The sequence below is a fragment of the Phallusia mammillata genome, unplaced genomic scaffold (assembly GCF_965637545.1).
Source record: "Phallusia mammillata unplaced genomic scaffold, kaPhaMamm4.hap1.1 HAP1_SCAFFOLD_84, whole genome shotgun sequence".
Taxonomy (NCBI): Eukaryota; Metazoa; Chordata; class Ascidiacea; order Phlebobranchia; family Ascidiidae; genus Phallusia; species Phallusia mammillata.
In genome coordinates, this window is record NW_027648842.1 from 26608 (window position 1) to 48651 (window position 22044).

At 38.3% G+C, this 22044-nt stretch overlaps 2 protein-coding genes across 2 annotated transcripts; one reads left to right on the forward strand and one right to left on the reverse strand.

Annotated features, from left to right (window-relative positions):
* The first annotated feature begins 10662 nt into the window (after positions 1 to 10662).
* Positions 10663 to 12875, forward strand: LOC145207090 (arylamine N-acetyltransferase, pineal gland isozyme NAT-3-like). The gene is made up of 5 exons (XM_080078580.1): positions 10663 to 11107; positions 11510 to 11699; positions 11769 to 11850; positions 11916 to 12009; positions 12282 to 12875. Exons 1-5 carry the CDS (start codon positions 10778 to 10780, stop codon positions 12498 to 12500), a joined length of 915 nt encoding a protein of 304 aa, XP_079934706.1. The 5' UTR covers positions 10663 to 10777; the 3' UTR covers positions 12501 to 12875.
* Positions 12876 to 13156: 281 nt separating this feature from the next.
* Positions 13157 to 21247, reverse strand: LOC145207089 (protein TANC2-like). The gene is made up of 24 exons (XM_080078579.1): positions 21186 to 21247; positions 20781 to 21114; positions 20337 to 20570; positions 20019 to 20140; positions 19776 to 19942; positions 19580 to 19694; positions 19308 to 19507; positions 18897 to 19128; positions 18475 to 18780; positions 18200 to 18363; positions 18001 to 18120; positions 17710 to 17890; positions 17477 to 17641; positions 17303 to 17406; positions 17143 to 17236; positions 16892 to 17034; positions 16612 to 16782; positions 16281 to 16481; positions 16005 to 16203; positions 15743 to 15852; positions 15410 to 15602; positions 15033 to 15242; positions 14640 to 14850; positions 13157 to 14533 (listed from the first exon to the last, which is right to left on the reverse strand). The coding sequence occupies exons 2-24, from the start codon at positions 21083 to 21085 to the stop codon at positions 13933 to 13935; spliced, it is 4548 nt and encodes a 1515-aa protein (XP_079934705.1). The 5' UTR covers positions 21086 to 21114; positions 21186 to 21247; the 3' UTR covers positions 13157 to 13932.
* Between the last annotated feature and the right edge of the window lie 797 nt (positions 21248 to 22044).

The following is a 22044-nucleotide window of genomic DNA, read 5'->3' on the forward strand; positions in this document are numbered from 1 at the left end:
AAACTGACGAAATACGCTAAGTTCAATACAATTTTTGAAATCTTTTCGGGCCCATTATTTTTTTTAAATTCGCAGCTTTGCCTCATCTTTTAGTCTATTTTAATAATCCGTTTTCAAAAAACTGAACCCGACTCGATAATTACAGCAAAATGCAATTAACTAACACCCACTTTGGGCCAAATGCCGAAACTGACAAAATACGCTAACTTTATTACAATTTTTGAAATCTTTTCGGGCCCATTATTTTTTTTAAATTCGCACCATTGCCTCATCTTTTAGTCTATTTTAATAATCCGTTTTCAAAAAAGTGAACCCGACTCGATAATTAGAGCAAAATGCAATTAACTAACACCCACTTTGGGCCAAATGCCGAAACTGACGAAATACGCTAACTTTATTACAATTTTTGAAATATTTTCGGGCCCATTATTTTTTTTAAATTCGCAGCTTTGCCTCATCTTTTAGTCTATTTTAATAATCCGTTTTCAAAAAAGTGAACCCGACTCGATAATTACAGCAAAATGCAATTAACTAACACCCACTTTGGGCCAAATGCCGAAACTGACGAAATACGCTAAGTTCAATACAATTTTTGAAATCTTTTCGGGACCATTATTTTTTTAAATTCGCAACATTGCCTCATCTTTTAGTCTATTTTATTAATCCGGTTTCAAAAAACTGAACCCGACTCGATAATTACAGCAAAATGCAATTAACTAACACCCACTTTGGGCCAAATGCCGAAACTGACGAAATACGCTAACTTTATTACAATTTTTGAAATCTTTTCGGGCCCATTATTTCCTTTAAATTCGCCACATTGCCTCATCTTTTAGTCTATTTTAATAATCTGTTTTCAAAAAAGTGAACCCGACTCGATAATTACAGCAAAATGCAATTAACTAACACCCACTTTGGGCCAAATGCCGAAAGTGACGAAATACGCTAAGTTCAATACAATTTTTGAAATCTTTTCGGGCCCATTATTTTTTTTAAATTCGCAGCTTTGCCTCATCTTTTAGTCTATTTTATTAATCCGGTTTCAAAAAAGTGAACCCGACTCGATAATTACAGCAAAATGCAATTAACTAACACCCACTTTGGGCCAAATGCCAATAGGGACGAAATACGCTAAGTTCAATACAATTTTTGAAATCTTTTCGGGCCCATTATTTTTTTTAAATTTGCAACATTGCCTCTTCTTTTAGTCTATTTTATTAATCCGGTTTCAAAAAACTGAACCCGACTCGATAATTGCAGCAAAATGCAATTAACTAACACCCTCTTTGGGCCAAATGCCGAAACTGACGAAATACGCCAACTTTAATACAATTTTTGAAATCTTTTCGGGCCCATTATTTTTTTTAAATTCGCAGCTTTGCCTCATCTTTTAGTCTATTTTAATAATCCGTTTTCAAAAAAGTGAACCCGACTCGATAATTACAGCAAAATGCAATTAACTAACACCCTCTTTGGGCCAAATGCCGAAACTGACAAAATACGCTAACTTTATTACAATTTTTGAAATCTTTTCGGGCCCATTATTTTCTTTAAATTCGCACCATTGTCTCATCTTTTAGTCTATTTTAATAATCCGTTTTCAAAAAAGTGAACCCGACTCGATAATTACAGCAAAATGCAATTAACTAACACCCACTTTGGGCCAAATGCCGAAACTGACGAAATACGCTAAGTTCAATACAATTTTTGAAATCTTTTCGGGCCCATTATTTTTTTTAAATTCGCAGCTTTGCCTCATCTTTTAGTCTATTTTAATAATCCGTTTTCAAAAAAGTGAACCCGACTCGATAATTACAGCAAAATGCAATTAACTAACACCCACTTTGGGCCAAATGCCGAAACTGACGAAATACGCTAAGTTCAATACAATTTTTGAAATCTTTTCGGGCCCATTATTTTTTTTAAATTCGCAGCTTTGCCTCATCTTTTAGTCTATTTTAATAATCCGTTTTCAAAAAACTGAACCCGACTCGATAATTACAGCAAAATGCAATTAACTAACACCCACTTTGGGCCAAATGCCGAAACTGACAAAATACGCTAACTTTATTACAATTTTTGAAATCTTTTCGGGCCCATTATTTTTTTTAAATTCGCACCATTGCCTCATCTTTTAGTCTATTTTAATAATCCGTTTTCAAAAAAGTGAACCCGACTCGATAATTAGAGCAAAATGCAATTAACTAACACCCACTTTGGGCCAAATGCCGAAACTGACGAAATACGCTAACTTTATTACAATTTTTGAAATATTTTCGGGCCCATTATTTTTTTTAAATTCGCAGCTTTGCCTCATCTTTTAGTCTATTTTAATAATCCGTTTTCAAAAAACTGAACCCGACTCGATAATTACAGCAAAATGCAATTAACTAACACCCAATTTGGGCCAAATGCCGAAACTGACAAAATACGCTAACTTTATTACAATTTTTGAAATCTTTTCGGGCCCATTATTTTTTTTAAATTCGCACCATTGCCTCATCTTTTAGTCTATTTTAATAATCCGTTTTCAAAAAAGTGAACCCGACTCGATAATTAGAGCAAAATGCAATTAACTAACACCCACTTTGGGCCAAATGCCGAAACTGACGAAATACGCTAACTTTATTACAATTTTTGAAATATTTTCGGGCCCATTATTTTTTTTAAATTCGCAGCTTTGCCTCATCTTTTAGTCTATTTTAATAATCCGTTTTCAAAAAAGTGAACCCGACTCGATAATTACAGCAAAATGCAATTAACTAACACCCACTTTGGGCCAAATGCCGAAACTGACGAAATACGCTAAGTTCAATACAATTTTTGAAATCTTTTCGGGACCATTATTTTTTTAAATTCGCAACATTGCCTCATCTTTTAGTCTATTTTATTAATCCGGTTTCAAAAAACTGAACCCGACTCGATAATTACAGCAAAATGCAATTAACTAACACCCACTTTGGGCCAAATGCCGAAACTGACGAAATACGCTAACTTTATTACAATTTTTGAAATCTTTTCGGGCCCATTATTTCCTTTAAATTCGCCACATTGCCTCATCTTTTAGTCTATTTTAATAATCTGTTTTCAAAAAAGTGAACCCGACTCGATAATTACAGCAAAATGCAATTAACTAACACCCACTTTGGGCCAAATGCCGAAAGTGACGAAATACGCTAAGTTCAATACAATTTTTGAAATCTTTTCGGGCCCATTATTTTTTTTAAATTCGCAGCTTTGCCTCATCTTTTAGTCTATTTTATTAATCCGGTTTCAAAAAAGTGAACCCGACTCGATAATTACAGCAAAATGCAATTAACTAACACCCACTTTGGGCCAAATGCCAATAGGGACGAAATACGCTAAGTTCAATACAATTTTTGAAATCTTTTCGGGCCCATTATTTTTTTTAAATTTGCAACATTGCCTCTTCTTTTAGTCTATTTTATTAATCCGGTTTCAAAAAACTGAACCCGACTCGATAATTGCAGCAAAATGCAATTAACTAACACCCTCTTTGGGCCAAATGCCGAAACTGACAAAATACGCTAACTTTATTACAATTTTTGAAATCTTTTCGGGCCCATTATTTTCTTTAAATTCGCACCATTGTCTCATCTTTTAGTCTATTTTAATAATCCGTTTTCAAAAAAGTGAACCCGACTCGATAATTACAGCAAAATGCAATTAACTAACACCCACTTTGGGCCAAATGCCGAAACTGACGAAATACGCTAAGTTCAATACAATTTTTGAAATCTTTTCGGGCCCATTATTTTTTTTAAATTCGCAGCTTTGCCTCATCTTTTAGTCTATTTTAATAATCCGTTTTCAAAAAAGTGAACCCGACTCGATAATTACAGCAAAATGCAATTAACTAACACCCACTTTGGGCCAAATGCCGAAACTGACGAAATACGCTAAGTTCAATACAATTTTTGAAATCTTTTCGGGCCCATTATTTTTTTTAAATTCGCAGCTTTGCCTCATCTTTTAGTCTATTTTAATAATCCGTTTTCAAAAAAGTGAACCCGACTCGATAATTACAGCAAAATGCAATTAACTAACACCCTCTTTGGGCCAAATGCCGAAACTGACAAAATACGCTAACTTTATTACAATTTTTGAAATCTTTTCGGGCCCATTATTTTCTTTAAATTCGCACCATTGTCTCATCTTTTAGTCTATTTTAATAATCCGTTTTCAAAAAAGTGAACCCGACTCGATAATTACAGCAAAATGCAATTAACTAACACCCACTTTGGGCCAAATGCCGAAAGTGACGAAATACGCTAAGTTCAATACAATTTTTGAAATCTTTTCGGGCCCATTATTTTTTTTAAATTCGCAGCTTTGCCTCATCTTTTAGTCTATTTTAATAATCCGTTTTCAAAAAAGTGAACCCGACTCGATAATTACAGCAAAATGCAATTAACTAACACCCACTTTGGGCCAAATGCCGAAACTGACGAAATACGCTAAGTTCAATACAATTTTTGAAATCTTTTCGGGCCCATTATTTTTTTTAAATTCGCAGCTTTGCCTCATCTTTTAGTCTATTTTATTAATCCGTTTTCAAAAAAGTGAACCCGACTCGATAATTACAGCAAAATGCAATTAACTAACACCCACTTTGGGCTAAATGCCAATAGGGACGAAATACGCTAAGTTCAATACAATTTTTGAAATCTTTTCGGGCCCATTATTTTTTTTAAATTCGCAACATTGCCTTATCTTTTAGTCTATTTTATTAATCCGGTTTCAAAAAAGTGAACCCGACTCGATAATTACAGCAAAATGCAATTAACTAACACCCTCTTTGGGCCAAATGCCGAAACTGACGAAATACGCTAAGTTCAATACAATTTTTGAAATCTTTTAGGGCCTATTATTTTAACCCTGTTCGCCTACAATTTTTATTTTGCCGGTATTGGTTGAAAGCCATTACACCAACGTCAAGGTTCCGACAGTAGTAGTGGTTTGATTTTTTGCAGATAAAATCTTTGTTTGGACAAATTTAGTAGTTTAACCATTACAATGTACTGTTGTTTTTTGGGCTATGGTTACAATTTCCTGACCAATTATTTGTCCAAACAAAGAAAATAAAACTGCTAGCTTTCATGCAGTGCATGCACATAGCGCAACATTGTAACATGGAAATGCAGTTTTTTCATGCAATGCGATTTTTTTTCATGCAATTTTTTGATGGAATCATTTAATACGAAGATCAACATTTGTATTCGTTTTTAATATCATTGAAAAGTTTTTGTCGACATACCCATTTCTACGTACGACATATTCTTCACCTTCATGTATATAAGCTTCCAAATTTAGTACGTGGGTTAAAAACAAGTTGACATCAGAAGGAGTATTTTCAAGCGCGGAAGAAATCAAACTTCCTGATGGCGAATATTCAGATTTCAGTTCTTTTCCCACATAAGATTCTCTAAATATTTGTTGTCCAATAATACGCTGCCGCACGCGAGAACGACAGAATTTGTGATCAACAAAGCGCACAACATTCTCAAGGCATTCTTTATTTAAACCCTTACAAAACCTAAATTCTTGATTTATGCGAATCAGTTCACTTCTGCGCTTTTCATGAAACAAACACATACGATAACACTCGGGTAAGCATTTGGCTTCATTAAACGTTTTGGAAAGAATTGTATGCAGACTGTGAGCAATATACTTGTACGTTTCTTTTGTTTCTGAGTGTAGGTTTTCAAAGTCCGAAATCAGAATTAAATTGTCGTCAACTGATTGCTGTAGATCTATGTCTTTGCTGACAACAATGTCTTTCGTTGTAACAGATGACAAGTTGCAGTGACGTCGCCGTCTAACTATTACTTTAACTGACGTCGTTGGAGTTAGAGTTTTGGCAATTGCGTCAACATCTCCGCCGATTCGTTTTTTAAAAAACAGGCAACTTCCAGTCAGAATGTTTTCTTTTTCGCATTCAAATAATGTCCGTTTTACCATTTTATCATTGAAGAGGGTTAATCCTGGTTCATCAAATCTATAGCACTCGTAATGACCAGATGCAACGTTAGATCCCATATGAACTACCACAGAAACTAACTTGTAAGGATACGTTTGCGAAAAACATTGTAAGGATAGAGTTCTATCAGGGTTTACTGAAGTACAACACTTCTTTTGCAAAAACGTCAAAACGTTGCGAACAATTTCTTTGAATGCCCTATGAATATTCTTAAATTTCTTGCCGTTTAAAATTTCTGATGCCAATAACGTGGAGATGTATCCATATTGATCAGCACGAAAATAGTTACAAAGACGAACAACTCGTGCAATATAATGATCAACAGCCTTGTCTGTTAACCAACCAAGCGTTGTATCGGAGTGGGACTTATATGCGTTTTGCGTCAAAGCTGTGTACGTAGAACCAATTGGCTTAGGACAAATAGAGCACAAATCCAGCCATGATAACGTTTGATTACATGGCATAACAAGAGCCGAATTTGCAATTGTTACTGGGTTTAAAGGAACTTTATTCCAAACGAGACCTGCTACGGGTTTACACGTTGCAACAACATCGTCATTATTGGGACAAAATATGAAAGCAGGAATAACTGGGGTGTCTGTCATTTCGGTACTGTCCTGTAACGAAGTTGCCTTATTTTGATATTTTAGCTGTTTCACGAAACCTTGTGACGAGTAAAAACTGGTCGCATTGCGTTTTCTGTTCTTAAACCTAGACACAACCATAGGCATCGAAGTTGTAAACGGAACCAATTGTGTTTTCGAGACTTTTTTAGGAGTTGTTGTAAGGTGTTGCACAGAGTCGGCGAACTGTTTTTGTAAAACCTTTATGGCGTTGAAGTATTTTACCACGAAGTCGTCAATTCGCCCTACACGCTTGCCATCAATAAAATTAACTTTCATGTCTCCGAAATGTTCTTCAATTATACCTTGAGTTTGATTGTTTACCATAATAGTTTGGTGACCAGCTTGTTGCAAAATTTCACACTTTTTGAAAAATGCTTCGTACGCATCAAGTTGTTCGCTTGAAAGATTGCCTTTTGTGTCATGCCGAGTTAAATCTCCAAGCATTAACTGCGAGGTTGCGCAAATTCTACTTAAAATAATTTCCAGTACCTTCTCTCACAACTGAGGGTTGCAATAAACATTTTCGTCGCAATTGGTATACATGTGATCCTTGCACACCTGCGAAGTATTAAAATTATCTAAGTTATTTTTGTACCTAACGTAAAACGGTGAATGACGTTCCTGCAATCTGTCGGACGACTTGCAAGCATAAAAATAATCAGTGCTATCGTCGCTGCCGTTCTTACCATTGCCATCGTCGGTGTAGTCCCGTAGCCGAAATAATTGAAGGCGTTTAAAATGTTTTTCAACCAACGCAGAGGTTTTTTTACAGTTTGTCAAAATGTAAAAACTTTCTACGACCTCATCTAGTTCAGGTAGCGTCGTGCATGAAAACATTACGTTAATACAAAACAAGTAAGTTGTAACGATTTTACGCTTATTGCTGTATTTATGGCATAAACACTTGGCAGCTTTCATGGCATGACTGTAGCAATTATGAAAGATAGTTTTGGTCAAGTCAACCTCGTCAAATCTCCCGGTCACAATTTTGAAACAGCGGTTGTAAAAGTCTAATCGCGTTTCATGCAATATCGCTTTCAATGCAGCGTTCCACATAGCCATTGACCCATGAACTACAATTAGCGATGGTTTTTTAGCACGACCACAAATTTTAGCCACGTCGAACAAAAAGTTTTTCAGCAAATGACTAATTGTATTTGCATCATGTAAACAACTGACACATGTTGTTACGGGAAGGGGAGTTCCACCTTGTGTTGGGTTTGTAATTAATAAGGTGTACACCTGAAAGTCGGAATAATTTTCAAAACGTCGCAAAATGCTTCCTGTCGAATCGTAGTACGCAATATCAAAAACACAAATTTGATTGAAAGTTTTTACCTGCGCATCGGAATACATTACGACCATTGGCGGATGAACAGAAATGTGTCTGATAAAGTATTGGCTTTCCTTTTCCATTTCTAAGCGTAAAGTATTTAGGTACCACAATTTGCTTATTCGGCGACCTAGACTTCCTTCACTTTTAATATTATTCAATACAGATTGGGACGGCAGATATGTGTGCGCACCTAACCAACGTTCTTCCGGTTCCATTTGGTCGTAAAGTTCTCTGTACTCTTTAACAGCGGTCTTCGTTTGCATGCTTTGGGATTAATAAAATAGACTAAAAGATGAGGCAAAGCTGCGAATTTAAAAAAATAATGGGCCCGAAAAGATTTCAAAAATTGTAATAAAGTTAGCGTATTTCGTCCCTATTGGCATTTGGCCCAAAGTGGGTGTTAGTTAATTGCATTTTGCTGTAATTATCGAGTCGGGTTCACTTTTTTGAAAACAGATTATTAAAATAGACTAAAAGATGAGGCAAAGCTGCGAATTTAAAAAAAATAATGGGCCCGAAAAAATTTCAAAAATTGTATTGAACTTAGCGTATTTCGTCAGTTTCGGCATTTGGCCCAAAGAGGGTGTTAGTTAATTGCATTTTGCTGTAATTATCGAGTCGGGTTCACTTTTTTGAAAACGGATTAATAAAGTAGACTAAAAGATGAGGCAATGGTGCGAATTTAAAAAAATAATGGGCCCGAAAAGATTTCAAAAATTGTATCGAACTTAGCATATTTCGTCCCTATTGGCATTTGGCCCAAAGTTGGTGTTAGTTAATTGCATTTTGCTGTAATTATCGAGTCGGGTTCACTTTTTTGAAAACGGATTAATAAAATAGACTAAAAGATGAGTCAATGTTGCGAGTTTAAAGAAAATAATGGGCCCGAAAAGATTTCAAAATTTTTAATAAAGTTGGCGTATTTCGTCAGTTTCGGCATTTGGCCCAAAGAGGGTGTTAGTTAATTGCATTTTGCTGTAATTATCGAGTCGGGTTCACTTTTTTGAAAACGGATTAATAAAGTAGACTAAAAGATGAGGCAATGGTGCGAATTTAAAGAAAATAATGGGCCCGAAAAGATTTCAAAATTTTTAATAAATTTGGCGTATTTCGTCAGTTTCGGCATTTGGCCCAAAGAGGGTGTTAGTTAATTGCATTTTGCTGTAATTATCGAGTCGGGTTCACTTTTTTGAAACCGGATTAATAAAATAGACTAAAAGATGAGGCAAAGCTGCGAATTTAAAAAAAATAATGGGCCCGAAAAGATTTCAAAAATTGTATTGAACTTAGCATATTTCGTCCCTATTGGCATTTGGCCCAAAGTGGGTGTTAGTTAATTGCATTTTGCTGTAATTATCGAGTCGGGTTCACTTTTTTGAAAACGGATTGTAAAAATAGACTAAAAGATAAGGCAATGGTGCGAATTTAAAGAAAACGATGGGCCCGAAAAGATTTCAAAAATTGTATTGAACTTAGCGTATTTCGTCAGTTTCGGCATTTGGCCCAAAGAGGGTGTTAGTTAATTGCATTTTGCTGTAATTATCGAGTCGGGTTCACTTTTTTGAAAACGGATTAATAAAGTAGACTAAAAGATGAGGCAATGGTGCGAATTTAAAAAAATAATGGGCCCGAAAAGATATCAAAAATTGTATCGAACTTAGCGTATTTCGTCCCTATTGGCATTTGGCCCAAAGTTGGTGTTAGTTAATTGCATTTTGCTGTAATCATCGAGTCGGGTTCACTTTTTTGAAAACGGATTAATAAAATAGACTAAAAGATGAGGCAAAGCTGCGAATTTAAAAAAAATAATGGGCCCGAAAAGATTTCAAAAATTGTATTGAACTTAGCGTATTTCGTCACTTTCGGCATTTGGTCCAAAGAGGGTGTTAGTTAATTGCGTTTTGCTGTAATTATCGAGTCGGGTTCACTTTTTTGAAACCGGAATAATAAAATAGACTAAAAGATGAGTCAATGTTGCGAATTTAAAAAAAATAATGGGCCCGAAAAGATTTCAAAAATTGTATTGAACTTAGCATATTTCGTCAGTTTCGGCATTTGGTCCAAAGAGGGTGTTAGTTAATTGCATTTTGCTGTAATTATCGAGTCGGGTTCACTTTTTTGAAAACGGATTAATAAAGTAGACTAAAAGATGAGGCAATGGTGCGAATTTAAAAAAATAATGGGCCCGAAAAGATTTCAAAAATTGTATCGAACTTAGCGTATTTCGTCCCTATTGGCATTTGGCCCAAAGTGGGTGTTAGTTAATTGCGTTTTGCTCTAATTATCGAGTCGGGTTCATTTTTTTGAAAACGGATTGTAAAAATAGACTAAAAGATAAGGCAATGGTGCGAATTTAAAGAAAACGATGGGCCCGAAAAGATTTCAAAAATTGTAATAAAGTTAGCGTATTTCGTCACTTTCGGCATTTGGCCCAAAGTGGGTGTTAGTTAATTGCGTTTTGCTCTAATTATCGAGTCGGGTTCAGTTTTTCGAAAACGGATTATTAAAATAGACTAAAAGATAAGGCAATGTGACGAATTTTAAAAAAATAATGGGCCCGAAAAGATTTCAAAAATTGTATTAAATTTTGCGTATTTTGTCAATATTTCGATTTGGCCAAAACGTTCGTTGCGCATCCATCTGTGACGTTCTCTCGTTTCGCATTCCTTTTTTCGTTTTTATTCTGGCAGAATGACAATGGTTATTTTGGAACCCTTTTGTAATCGCGAGTCACGACTGCGTGCTGCTGCCAAAGGACAAAAGCACAAAACCCCAGCATATTTTTAAAACGTTGGTCTTGAACTACCAATTACCATGGACGTGCAGAAATATTTGCAACGTATAGAATACACAGGCAGCAGAGTGGCCAATTTGGACAACCTTAACCAGTTGTGTTGGTGTCACGCTACACATGTTCCTCAATACACATTGGACCTGTTCGGGGGTGAAGGAAAACAGTTTGACTTAGAAAATATTTACCACAAAATTGTTCAATTGGGTTTGGGTGGGTTTTGCTATGAACTAAATGGACTATTTGGTAATCTTCTAAAGTTGCTGGGGTATAAAATCGAGCTTTTGCAAGGCAGCTGTTTTATGCAGAGTTCCGATGAATTTAATTTTCCTTTTGATCACCTTTTGCTAAAGGTTTGTACCTTAGTTTATTGTGTTTGAATTATGCAAGCAATATTATTACCAAATGTGCAAATGAATGTAACAATATGTCAATATTGTAGGTGATTAAATCTAACTTATTACTAGAAAACCCAAACACTTACCAAGTGGCCCTAAACACAGCAAAGAAAAATATGCTGTTATATTGTAGCATTTTATGAAGAAACAATAAAGGTATTTCAGAGATCTAATTGTCAAACTTATGAAATCCATACTACCAATCCATTACTGTGGGATTTTTGCTCCAAACACATTTTATTGATTCTTAGCGGACCAAAGTTGCTTCAAAGTTTCAACAGATATTTAGGTATAGTTATCATAGCTTCTAGAAATTGCCCTATACTTATAAAGTTACATATTTGCAATACTTTCAAGGTGACCATTAATGAAGAAATTTGGATTGTTGATGTTGGCTATGGTGCACCCTCATTTTTCATGCCCAAGTTACTTGTGTCTATGGAATCACAGAAAGAAATGAGTGGAATATACCGCTTGCGCAGGGAAGAAGATGCTCATGATTCATATTTTGTTGAAAAAAGGCACAAGCAATCCTTTCACATGGACAGTTAGTTTTTATTGAGCATACAATGTGTTTTTAGCGAGATCGCAAATGTAAATTTATGTTCATTATTAGCTGGGGAGAAAATAACTGCCAACAAAAGGAAAATAAGCAAGTACAGCATCAGTGAAGATTGGGACATCATATTCAAATTTAGGTATCGAATATTAAATACAAAATGTGGTTTAGTGCCTAAACAATCAATTTAAATTTGTCGAACAGTACAACTCCTCATGAATGGGAAGAGTTCCGGGTAGGCTGGAATAGTCATTTGGGCAACCCTAATGGATTTCTCATGACCAACTCATTTTTAGAGGTAGAAAAACATTGTTTTAGTTTTCTTTTTGATGACTGTAGAAGCAAAATGTTTGAGCATTTCAACCTAGTGTTGCTCTGTTTGATATTTTATGTCTTCATTTTCTGATGCAAAAATAAGTGTATAGATGGCTGCACCATTTTTGTAATACAAATGCTTGGTTTAGGGCAACAAATGTCTAAGTTTCATATCCATATGCTATTAAAAATAAATTGTCAAATGTTAGCATACCTAATAAATCATACTGTACAGATATATTTCTACCTTTGCAGTTGTTTACCCATTCTGGTCTCAAAATACTATGGGGAGGAAAGTTGATGGAAAAAGAATTTCCTGACCCTCTTACAGAGAAAATTAGGTGCACAGATCTTCTTGTACATGAAGATGGAAGTGATCAAGACATATACAGTGCAATTAAAGAGCATTTTGGAATAACTCTAGATTTTAAGCCAAAGTTTTGTTCCAAAAACTTTAGGATGCTTGTGCGGTAATGAAATGCTTGTGGTGCAAATTTACATGCAATTAAAATTGGTTAATAATGATTCAACTGTCCAAATACATGTGTGCCGTATTTGTATGTTGCACATTTGTAACACTAACCTCAACTTTGTCTCATACATCAGGGTAGCAAAATGCTTTCACCTAGGTAACTTTGCCACTGTGATTTGTATGCCAAATGTCTCCCTCACCTATTTCTGATTATTTTTTACATGTAATTTTAAACCTCAAATTTATCCGCAAAAAGTATGTACGCTTGTCCCTTACTCACCCTTTTTCTCCTGTAGATCGTGTGCTTGATTGATTGATTTCCAATGTTGTGGCTATTTAAACCGTAAATTTCCAAAATATACCGCTACTTGAAAGTGTGACCGCCTAGGAACTTACATAATTTTGAATGAATCTCCATTCCCACTGGGCTGGTTTCGCATTCAGCATTTTTCCCGCCCAAATTTATATAAGATGAGCAAGGGGAATTGCAAAAACTTGTTAGAATCCGGGTCTTGTGCATCATTAGTCATTAAGAACAAAGAAAAAAAATCAGCCCGCAGACCTAAAGATTATGTTGCCGCAATGAGTGTCAGCGTAGGGTTCCTGACTAAAGGTTTTAATTCTGCTTAATTTGAATACTTTTAAACATTCAAAGAGCTAGGTTCGTGAAGATTTTAATAATGTGAAAATTGCGCAACACAAATGAACAATATACTTTAAAAGCATGATGGTCAAAAACCGACAGCGTCAAATGATTGCAAACACAGCGTCAATTCAGAAAGCACTAAAAGCGCAATTCTTATAATTGAAAATCAGTCCAATGCATTTACACAGCTGTTCGGGACAGTCCTACAGCATATACATTGAATAAAATCAATTAACAAATTTGTGCACTTTTTTACACAATTGTAAAAACAGATGAAACTTACAGTCGTAGATCTACTTGGGATTCATGAAAACATATCCAATATAGAAGATCCTGTACCAGGGAGACTTTTTAACGTAAATATAGCACATCATATAGTATGTAATCGGGCAGTGGACAAAATACAGCGTACGAAGCATATTTAGGCTTAAATTAGGAAAGCACCACAGCGCGTAGCGAGCCTGTACAAGCAGCAAATAACTTAAAAAAACATTTGAAAAACATTGGTTTTCTAATAGTACTGTTGGCTCGAGAACGACATAGAAATAAAGCTGTTTTAAACAGAAACTTTATCGGCCTGTTAGTGTTTCAAAATTCACTGCTTTTTATTTTGTCCAATTGCTGTGTTTTTTACGTAGTATTTATTTTTACGTATTGTTTAGATGTTTTTTGCCTTGTTTTATCAAAAATGCGCTTTACAGAAGAGTGAAAGACAACACTTGAAGAAAATGCACAGCGATGACATAAGATCCCAAGTGACCTAAATTTTGGTCGCTAAAACAAAATAATCACAAGTCTGTGACAAATGAACCACGTGACGGATCCATGTGATGTTGCGTCACGCGTCGATAGTTCGACCGGGCAGCGTCTGCGGCCATTTGTTGAACATCGCCACAAAGTGACCTCGTATCTTCCTCATAAGGGTAGCGTCCATTTGTTACTTGACCTCGCGTTTCTTCCGACATAGAGCGGTTGAAATCACCCGCACGAGGGCGGCAGTGAGGATTTGTTCGTGGTAAGGCGCGGTGTCCAGCTGATGCGTTGTTCTGCCCGCGCCTCGACACATGAGGGGACGGTTCAGGAGGATAAGGAGCCAAACTCAACATTGATTCAGCCAAACTCTCGTGGGAGTTTCCTCGACCGATCCGGTTTTGTCCTCCAGTACACAAGGGCGCCAACTGGTGACTTGAGTCGTGTTGGGAGGACGAGTATCCATGGTAACGAGGTTGATAAGAGCGTGAGAGCTCTGCGCCAGGGACGGCCGGTGAGGGTGAACTACCGCGGCTGTGGTTGCCATGGTTTCCGTGGTAGCTGGAGTTTGAGTTAAGGCGCTGGCGAGGTTGAGGAACGGGAATGATTTCGGATGAGGCGGAAGGTGGACGTGAATGTCTGCAGAAGAAGAAAATACACATTACAATATTAAAAACACAAATGTATGCGCAATGTGTGTTTCTTGTTCATAAGATTCTCTTTGATAAAAAAAAACAATCCCCACCTCGTTCCTCCTTTTCGCATTTCATCCTTAATCCTTTCAATCAGTCGTTTGATTTCTTTCATGTTATGGGGAGGAGCGGTTTTCTCGGCCTCAATGACATCACATAGTGCGGCCTGGAGCCTGGATTCCTCGCGAAGGACGCGGGCGCGGGCGTACAAAGCTTCGTACCAATGGGGTTTCAACTCCAGTGCTCGAGAAGCAGTTTTTTCGGCTGCAAAAAGTTGTAAAGTTTAGTGTCAAATTGCGCGAACTTCCAACAAACGAAATTATAGACAAATTGGTGTGAAAATCAAGTCAATACATTGAGTGTATCGCTTATCCGATATTACCAAGTAAATATTCAACCACTTACAAGGCTTATAAAATTTAAATCAGTAAGGGCAATATTCTTACCTCCTTCTAAGTCATCCAATTTCCTTAGACACCTCGAGTAACCAAGAAGGAGATGCGCAGTGAGATCAGCAAGCTTGCTTTGTGCAGTCATGCGATCAGCACGTGACGAACTCAATTCACCGACATGCTTGAGTGCGCGCGCATACGTGTCGTTGGCGCTGTCCCAGTCATAGGCCTTGTACATGTTGTTGCCGTCTTCAAGGCATTTGTCTGAACAAAAAACAAAAAACGTTATCACTGGATATTTTTCCACTTATTTTAATTTGGGACAAACATACTTGTTTTGTAAGTTATCTTGTTAACTCATATTGTTGGTAACGTTTTAAATTGCGGTAATACAAGCCGTCTATTGAATTGAACAATTCTATTAAACTTACTCAGGAGAGCTAGAGTGACGTCAGTTTTGCCGGTTGCCATTGCCCACGACGTTGGCAAAATTTGGGCACCTCTGCGCAACAGCTTGGCAACCACCGCGATGTTTTGACATCCGATTGCACGATCTAGTGCACACATACCGGTAGCATCAACGTGAGTTATGTCAGATCCAGCTTCTAACAAAATATCCACGATCTGCAAACAAAAACGGTTTACTACAATTCTAAGCCAAACGACCGAGAACTATAAACAGTTAGGATATTGTTAGGCAATTACTAAAATTTCTCTCTGGGTACTCGTATAGTGTGACAACCATAGACATTTGCTTGACATACCTGGGGATCACCGAAAAATGCGGCTAGATCCAATGCAGTTCTTCCACTGGAATCAATATGAGCAATATTGGCGTTTCTGCTGATCAAGGATCGCACACAAAGTGCTTGGCCTGTACAATGAACAATACAATTGTTTAAAAACTTACTACCTTACGACAATGATACACATTTACTGGGCAGAATGCATAGAACTGAACACTTTGTACCTGAAAAAAATAACTTATAGACCCACAACCATACATGTACATATTATTATATTTACCTTGCAAGGCAGCCCAGCTCAATGCAGTCAGGCCTTCTCTGTCAGCGGCGTTCAAATTTGCACCCCTTGAAAGGAGCAATTCCAAAACACCGAGATGTCCACTACAGGCAGCCATAATGAGGGGGCTCTTCCCGCCTAAGTCACGTGTCTCAAGTGAGGCACCGCAGTTAAGCAGCAAATCAGCAGCATCCCATTCGCCCTGTGATAAAGCACAACGTTAAGAGATGAAGTTTTTTATGCTATTTTCTTAACGGAAAAACGTTCATTTCAACTTACGTGCTTAACTGCACACAGAAGTGGAGTCATGCCCATCTTGTTTCGATGTTCGATCTTGGCTTTGTATTTGCGAACCAGGAACTCGCAGGCGCTTGACTTTCCGTGAGCGGCGGCTGAAGTCAGAGGGGACTCGCCGTTTGATGGCTCCTGGCCGTCGACATCACATTGGAAGGCATCGTTTTCAAGAAGGTACTCCATGAGCTGTGAATCAAATAATAATATTTTAGCGTTTAAATTACTACAACAAGCAATTCGCACCATAAAATGCATTAAGATTTTTGGCATGTTTTTCCTGTATGTGTATATACATTTTATCTGTTCAAAATCCTACCTTTATATCTCCGGTGGTTGCAGAAGCCACCAGAGCTTGTTGTGCCGCGAAAGTTCTATACTGCTCATTTCTGTATAGGTCGCAGTTTAACAGCAACTTGGCAGCATCCGCGTGGCCACGTGATATAGCGTGAAGGAGAGGAGTGTGACCGTTGTGATCTTCCTGGTTCAGCTGCAAGCAAAATATTTCCATTAAGTGATGAACTTGTGAACATTTTACAGTCTCAGGATTTTTACACATTTGGGTCAAGTGTTATATCTCAGTCATGCCGTTTACTTACCGCTGGCCTATATCGGAGCAGAAGATCCACCATATGAGGCCTACCAGCGGCTGCAGCGAATGTCAGTGCTGACATACCGTTGGAAGCTGGCAAATTGACATCAGCTCCAAACATCAACAGCAGTTCAGCAAGCTCGAGGCAACCTTGAAAATAAAAAGCCTTAGTTAGAACTTGGATACTTGTCAATCAATATAATTTGAATGCATTTCACCGAACTTTGATTCAACAGATCAAAGTACAACGTTCTTTACCTGTGTGTGCTACGACAGCCAATGGAGTTGCATTGGAGAATACCTGAGTGGGAACGTTTGGGTTTGCCCCGGCTCTCAACAGCAGTTTGCTCACCTACAAAAGTAGTTGATATTAACATAGGTTCATAAGCACAGAGAGGAAATGTGAGATATGACAAACCTTCATGTTTGGGAAAAACAGATTTCTAATTGATGTCAACGCTTCTGTGAGCTGATGACTGCTTTCTGCCATAAGATGAGCATTTCTTTCGCTTGCACTTACACCTATAAAACACACAGGGTCAAATAAACAACACTTTTGGTATTATTCCAGACATCAAGTTAGACTACGAACCTGTTTGCTTCGACGTGTTTTTAAACATGGACGCCTTGAGTACGTGATGAGCTAACTCAAGTGTAGCATGCTTGTGCAGACGCTCAGGGGGCTGCTTTGACAGGACTTTAGCCAGGAGGAAGTAACCGACTTTGATGTCAACCTTGAATCGACTTGATGATTGAACTGCAAACAGACGAATAGGTTATAGAGTTGCCGAGAAAAAGTTGGAATTTGTTGCAGGGCGAACTTACGGGTGCCGTTAGTGGGAACTTGTGTGGATTGACCGATAAGCCATTCCCGGAAACAGGAGTGAAAGAAAGTCCTGCCCGAGGTAGGAGAGAGTTGGACGAGGAAGTCGGTAAGCAAATCCATTCTTTGCTTGAACTTCGGCCAAGATAACTCTTCGTTGGGGGGTAAGCCACAGCACACAGCCTAAAAGATTAAAACAACGGTTAAAATTGATGATATATGACAGTTAGTGCTACAGGGAAGGTAAATACACTTGTAACAGTGGTTCATTACATAAGGGAGCCTTGTTTTACCTGGTACAGTTGTTCGTCTTTTAGTGGGTACAGAGATGCCAATGCTACCGCAATTATGCTCCTGACGTCATCGTAGGAGGTGTAGCTCATAAAGCGAAGATTGCATTTCAATAGGAAGACCTAAATATCAAAAGATAAGTTTAAGTTTAACTTTCATCACTTACAAAATAAGTTCACTTGTAAATTAAATATCACAAACCTCATGAAGACTTTGGGGCACAGTCTTAAATCCGGCACTCTTTGGAACGATGTCACCTTGCTCCATCAGATCTAGGGTCATTCTAAGGTAGAGGAAATTTCCCTTGGCCATTCTGATCAGATGCTGGGCCAGTTGCTTTTGAACTACTGCTGGGTCTGTTTTTCCTATTACACAAAATATGACAATTACATTCAGAATCAAATATACTTAAAGTACATCATTCACATATGTTATCGCTCATCTGGATCTATGCTGTTTTTACTTCGTTGACCAACCTGATAATGTGAGATTTGACAGACAGCTTGCTCCTGCCACCCTGTGACTGATATAGAGCTGTGCGTCACGTGATACGTTTAGGTTTTCCTCCCCACCATCCAAGCTCATAAAATGAACCGGAAAACTTGAAATGAGCTCTTGGTCATCAGTGCGACATGTTGCCACAATTTTGATGAAGTCCGGAAAATCGGGTAGGTGTCGTTGCAAGAAGCCAACGATTGAGTAACCATAGTCAGGTCGGTACTGCTCTGCGTCGCTTAATGCGTCAATCAAGATCACCAGGTTTGATCTTGGCAGCTTTTGACCTTTAAATATGATACGTATGTTAAGTAATAGCAAATGCTTGGCCTTGTGTTAGCTCTAGTTCATACTTTTTGGGAAGCCATTTAACATACACAGTATTAGGGTTGAACTGACTTACTTCTTTTCAGCATGATCAGGGGCTCGATAATTGCTTTCATCAGAGCCTGGGTGGGATTTTGAATGCAACTTCGAACGCTGAGTAGATTCTGCAGGTGAGGTTCGCTGATGAGAAGTTCTCTGTATGCTGTAAGCTGTGGAGCTTGGGTCAGTTGTGCTGCAATGCTGTGGATGAACTCTGGCACGTAACACGTCGTGTTGTTGTCTGATTGGCAGAAATGGAAAGCCACAACCTATGTAGAAAAGAATCGAGGTTATGCACCACGAAACGATATAATCCTCCACCTATGTATTATATTGGCAGTCAAGTAATAAATATAGTGTCAAAAACACAAGTTTCCATTACACTGCCTTGTATATAGGTTAAAACGGTGTAAGAAATGGCTTAATTGAATAGTAAAAAACAACGTACCTGAGACGCTACTTTTCGGCAGGAGTCCTCGGTCAATGAAGTTTGTGATCCCGCCCTGCTATTGACTGAACTGCCGAACGCTGGGCTGCTGGTTCGACTTGAATGGGTCGAGCTACGGTGGCTTCCAGTCGAAGGAACATAGAGCTGGCGTGCGTTGGACATAGGGCTCGATGAACGATGCAGGTGGGACCGTATTGTGTCTAAAAGATTGCATGGTTAGACTTTGTTTTGCCAACAACTGTGTTGAAAGGAGTTTGTATTACAAAACTTACCTTCTCCGAACTTTAATGAGTTGTTTTGTTTGTTGTTTCTTAAACCGTGATAACTGTAGGAAACAAGATGATTGATCAAAGTGGTCTTGCCTTGACCTGATCCTCCCATGACAACCTAAAAAAAGCGATATTTAAACGATGCAAAACAACTTATATATTTTGAAAAGCTAGGTCTTTTCTATTGATAAATACGTACCACACCCTTGCTCATCTTCGAGTCCCCGCAGGACAATGAACTGAGAATATCACCGTACACCCATTCCCGCCCAATAAACTTTGTCTCGCTGGTGACAGCAAGCGGTAGTTCAAAGTTCAAAGGTGTCAGATTGACCTCTGGTGATCGGTAAGGGGCAAAGCGAACCGCTGAAAATCAAACAATAGTTTACAGAAACTTAATTCGCAAACAAAGGTGCACGTAAATATGTTAAATATAAGTTACCTTTGGGTTGTTCGGTGTTGCTGATTTTCCTCCTTTCGCCAGGGTTGGAACGGGTGGAGGATCTGTTGTTGCTATGACGACTGAAAGTGTCTTCGTCGTAGGTTACAGTGGGAGATGAATTTCTGCAAAAGTTTCACAATTTTAATTGGATTTAAATCTCAGACATTTGCTGTTTTTCACTAAAAGACGTTACACTGTAATACGTAAGTGTAATGTCATAACAGACTAATACAGTTAAGTTCAATGCTGTGATACCAAACCATAGAGTACAAGCAGCCATAACCAGTAACAACAAATACAGGCAAACGTCAAACCTACCTATCGTCGTGACCAGTGTCCATCAAAGGCGGAGGTTGTGGAGCGGAGGCGGCGTGAGGTCGGGAGTTCTCCCAAATGGCGCCCGAACTTCCGTGCATTGATCTCCCGCGGGATTCGGGAACTCTACTCATGGACTCGGCTCGTCCCAACGCCGTTGTCGACATGGATGATGTAAGCGCGGGATAACGGCCTTGTGTTGGCTGAACTGGGCTCTCTCTTCGAGGATCTTGGACCCTGTTACAGTTAAAATATTAGAGTCAGTTGGCCATAGAAAATCTGCAAAACTGGCCGTAATATATATGAGTCACAACAAAAAAGTTTTTTAATTTATTGTACACTCTTTATAAACGTACAGTGGAAATCGCTTCTATACCGTTGGATGGGAAAACATTGTTGACCAAGTTTAGGTGCATTGAGAAAATACATTGTGTTGCTGCAACTTACCACAAACGACCCCTTGTTTCTTCAGTCGCTTCATTATGATGTGATCCAACATTTCCGTCCGATGATAACCTAAGCCTTCCAGTCAAAGTGTTATTTGCCGATCGGCCTGAATCCTCAACATAACTTTGGCTGGAAACCATTCGGTCAAACTGAGGCCTTTGCTCAACGCAGGGTGTAGGTGGATTGGAATATGCCCTGGACGCCGACAAGCGAAGACTTAAGTCGGTTTTCGGCGGCCTCGTTGGGGCGTTGTACTGTATTTCGGAATCCACATGTTGCTGGAGACGCATTGAGAGCGAGTGCATGTTTTGTGGATCGTGGAACTGTGAGGATTCTATATGTAGAAAGATGTATTGATAAAACATATGGCGAATTGGGAGAAAACAATGTCAGTATGGTGGTTACCTTTTGGAGGTAGAGGCGGAGGGGGGAGAGATTTCTCGAAATCCTCCTCATTATCAATAGGAGGTGGTGGTGGAGGAGGGAGATCTTGTACCGATTGATCCTCATCTCCATCTTCCACGGGAGGAGGCGGAGGTGGGGGAGGAAGGGGCTCATTGCTGAATCCCTACAATACAATACAGCCAATAAGTTTGCGAATTCTTTCTCGATTTATTAAGGTTTTACATTAGAAGGTATGTAAGGAATATTCTGAGCTGGTATTAACAAATATGTTCTGTTTGAATTAAATGCTCCATAGCTTCATAAACGTTCATTGGAAGAGACTAATATAATCTGCTTTTCTCATTAAAACACATGAGTTGTAGTTTACAAATTTCGACCAATGCTTGGGAGACCGGTTTGATTCGGTTTAACGCCTTCAATGGGCCTGGCGTACTATGATTTATGTGTATGCTGTGATCGCTGGTCTACAATTACACGGCCGTTTCAAGGCAGATCCCAGTATGAGTGTATTTATCTTAGTTTGTTTCGACAACTTACATTTGTCTTTACAGGTTTTAGTGATTGGCGGCCGGTGGAACCAACTTCACAGACAGATACCGCCGGGGTGATCGACCGTGATGACGACACGCTTGAACGGGTAGAGTGGCTTGGGGAGTCGCGACAAAGTTGTGGGAGTTTTGTCACCTCTGAGCTGGCATCTGTAAAAACAATACAATCGCACATAAGGATTGCTATTTACACGTTAAGGCTTATCTTACGAAACAACTGCTTTTATTACCTATATAATTAACACGTTATATAAATTGGAATGCTAGGCAAGCCGGTTATGTAACTTTTGCTCTTAAACCGCAGATTACGG

Excerpts from the sequence above, each read along its gene's own strand:
- LOC145207090 (XM_080078580.1), top strand. The coding sequence starts at position 10,778 with ATGGACGTGCAGAAATATTTGCAACGTATAGAATACACAGGCAGCAGA. Across the intron at positions 11,108-11,509 it reads TTGATCACCTTTTGCTAAAG|GTGACCATTAATGAAGAAAT; the intron begins GTTTGTACCTTA and ends AATACTTTCAAG. Across the intron at positions 11,851-11,915 it reads GACATCATATTCAAATTTAG|TACAACTCCTCATGAATGGG; the intron begins GTATCGAATATT and ends TTTGTCGAACAG.
- LOC145207089 (XM_080078579.1), bottom strand. The coding sequence starts at position 21,085 with ATGCACTCGCTCTCAATGCGTCTCCAGCAACATGTGGATTCCGAAATA. Across the intron at positions 20,571-20,780 it reads GAAACAAGGGGTCGTTTGTG|GGTCCAAGATCCTCGAAGAG; the intron begins GTAAGTTGCAGC and ends TAACTGTAACAG. Across the intron at positions 14,851-15,032 it reads ATTGGATGACTTAGAAGGAG|CCGAAAAAACTGCTTCTCGA; the intron begins GTAAGAATATTG and ends AACTTTTTGCAG.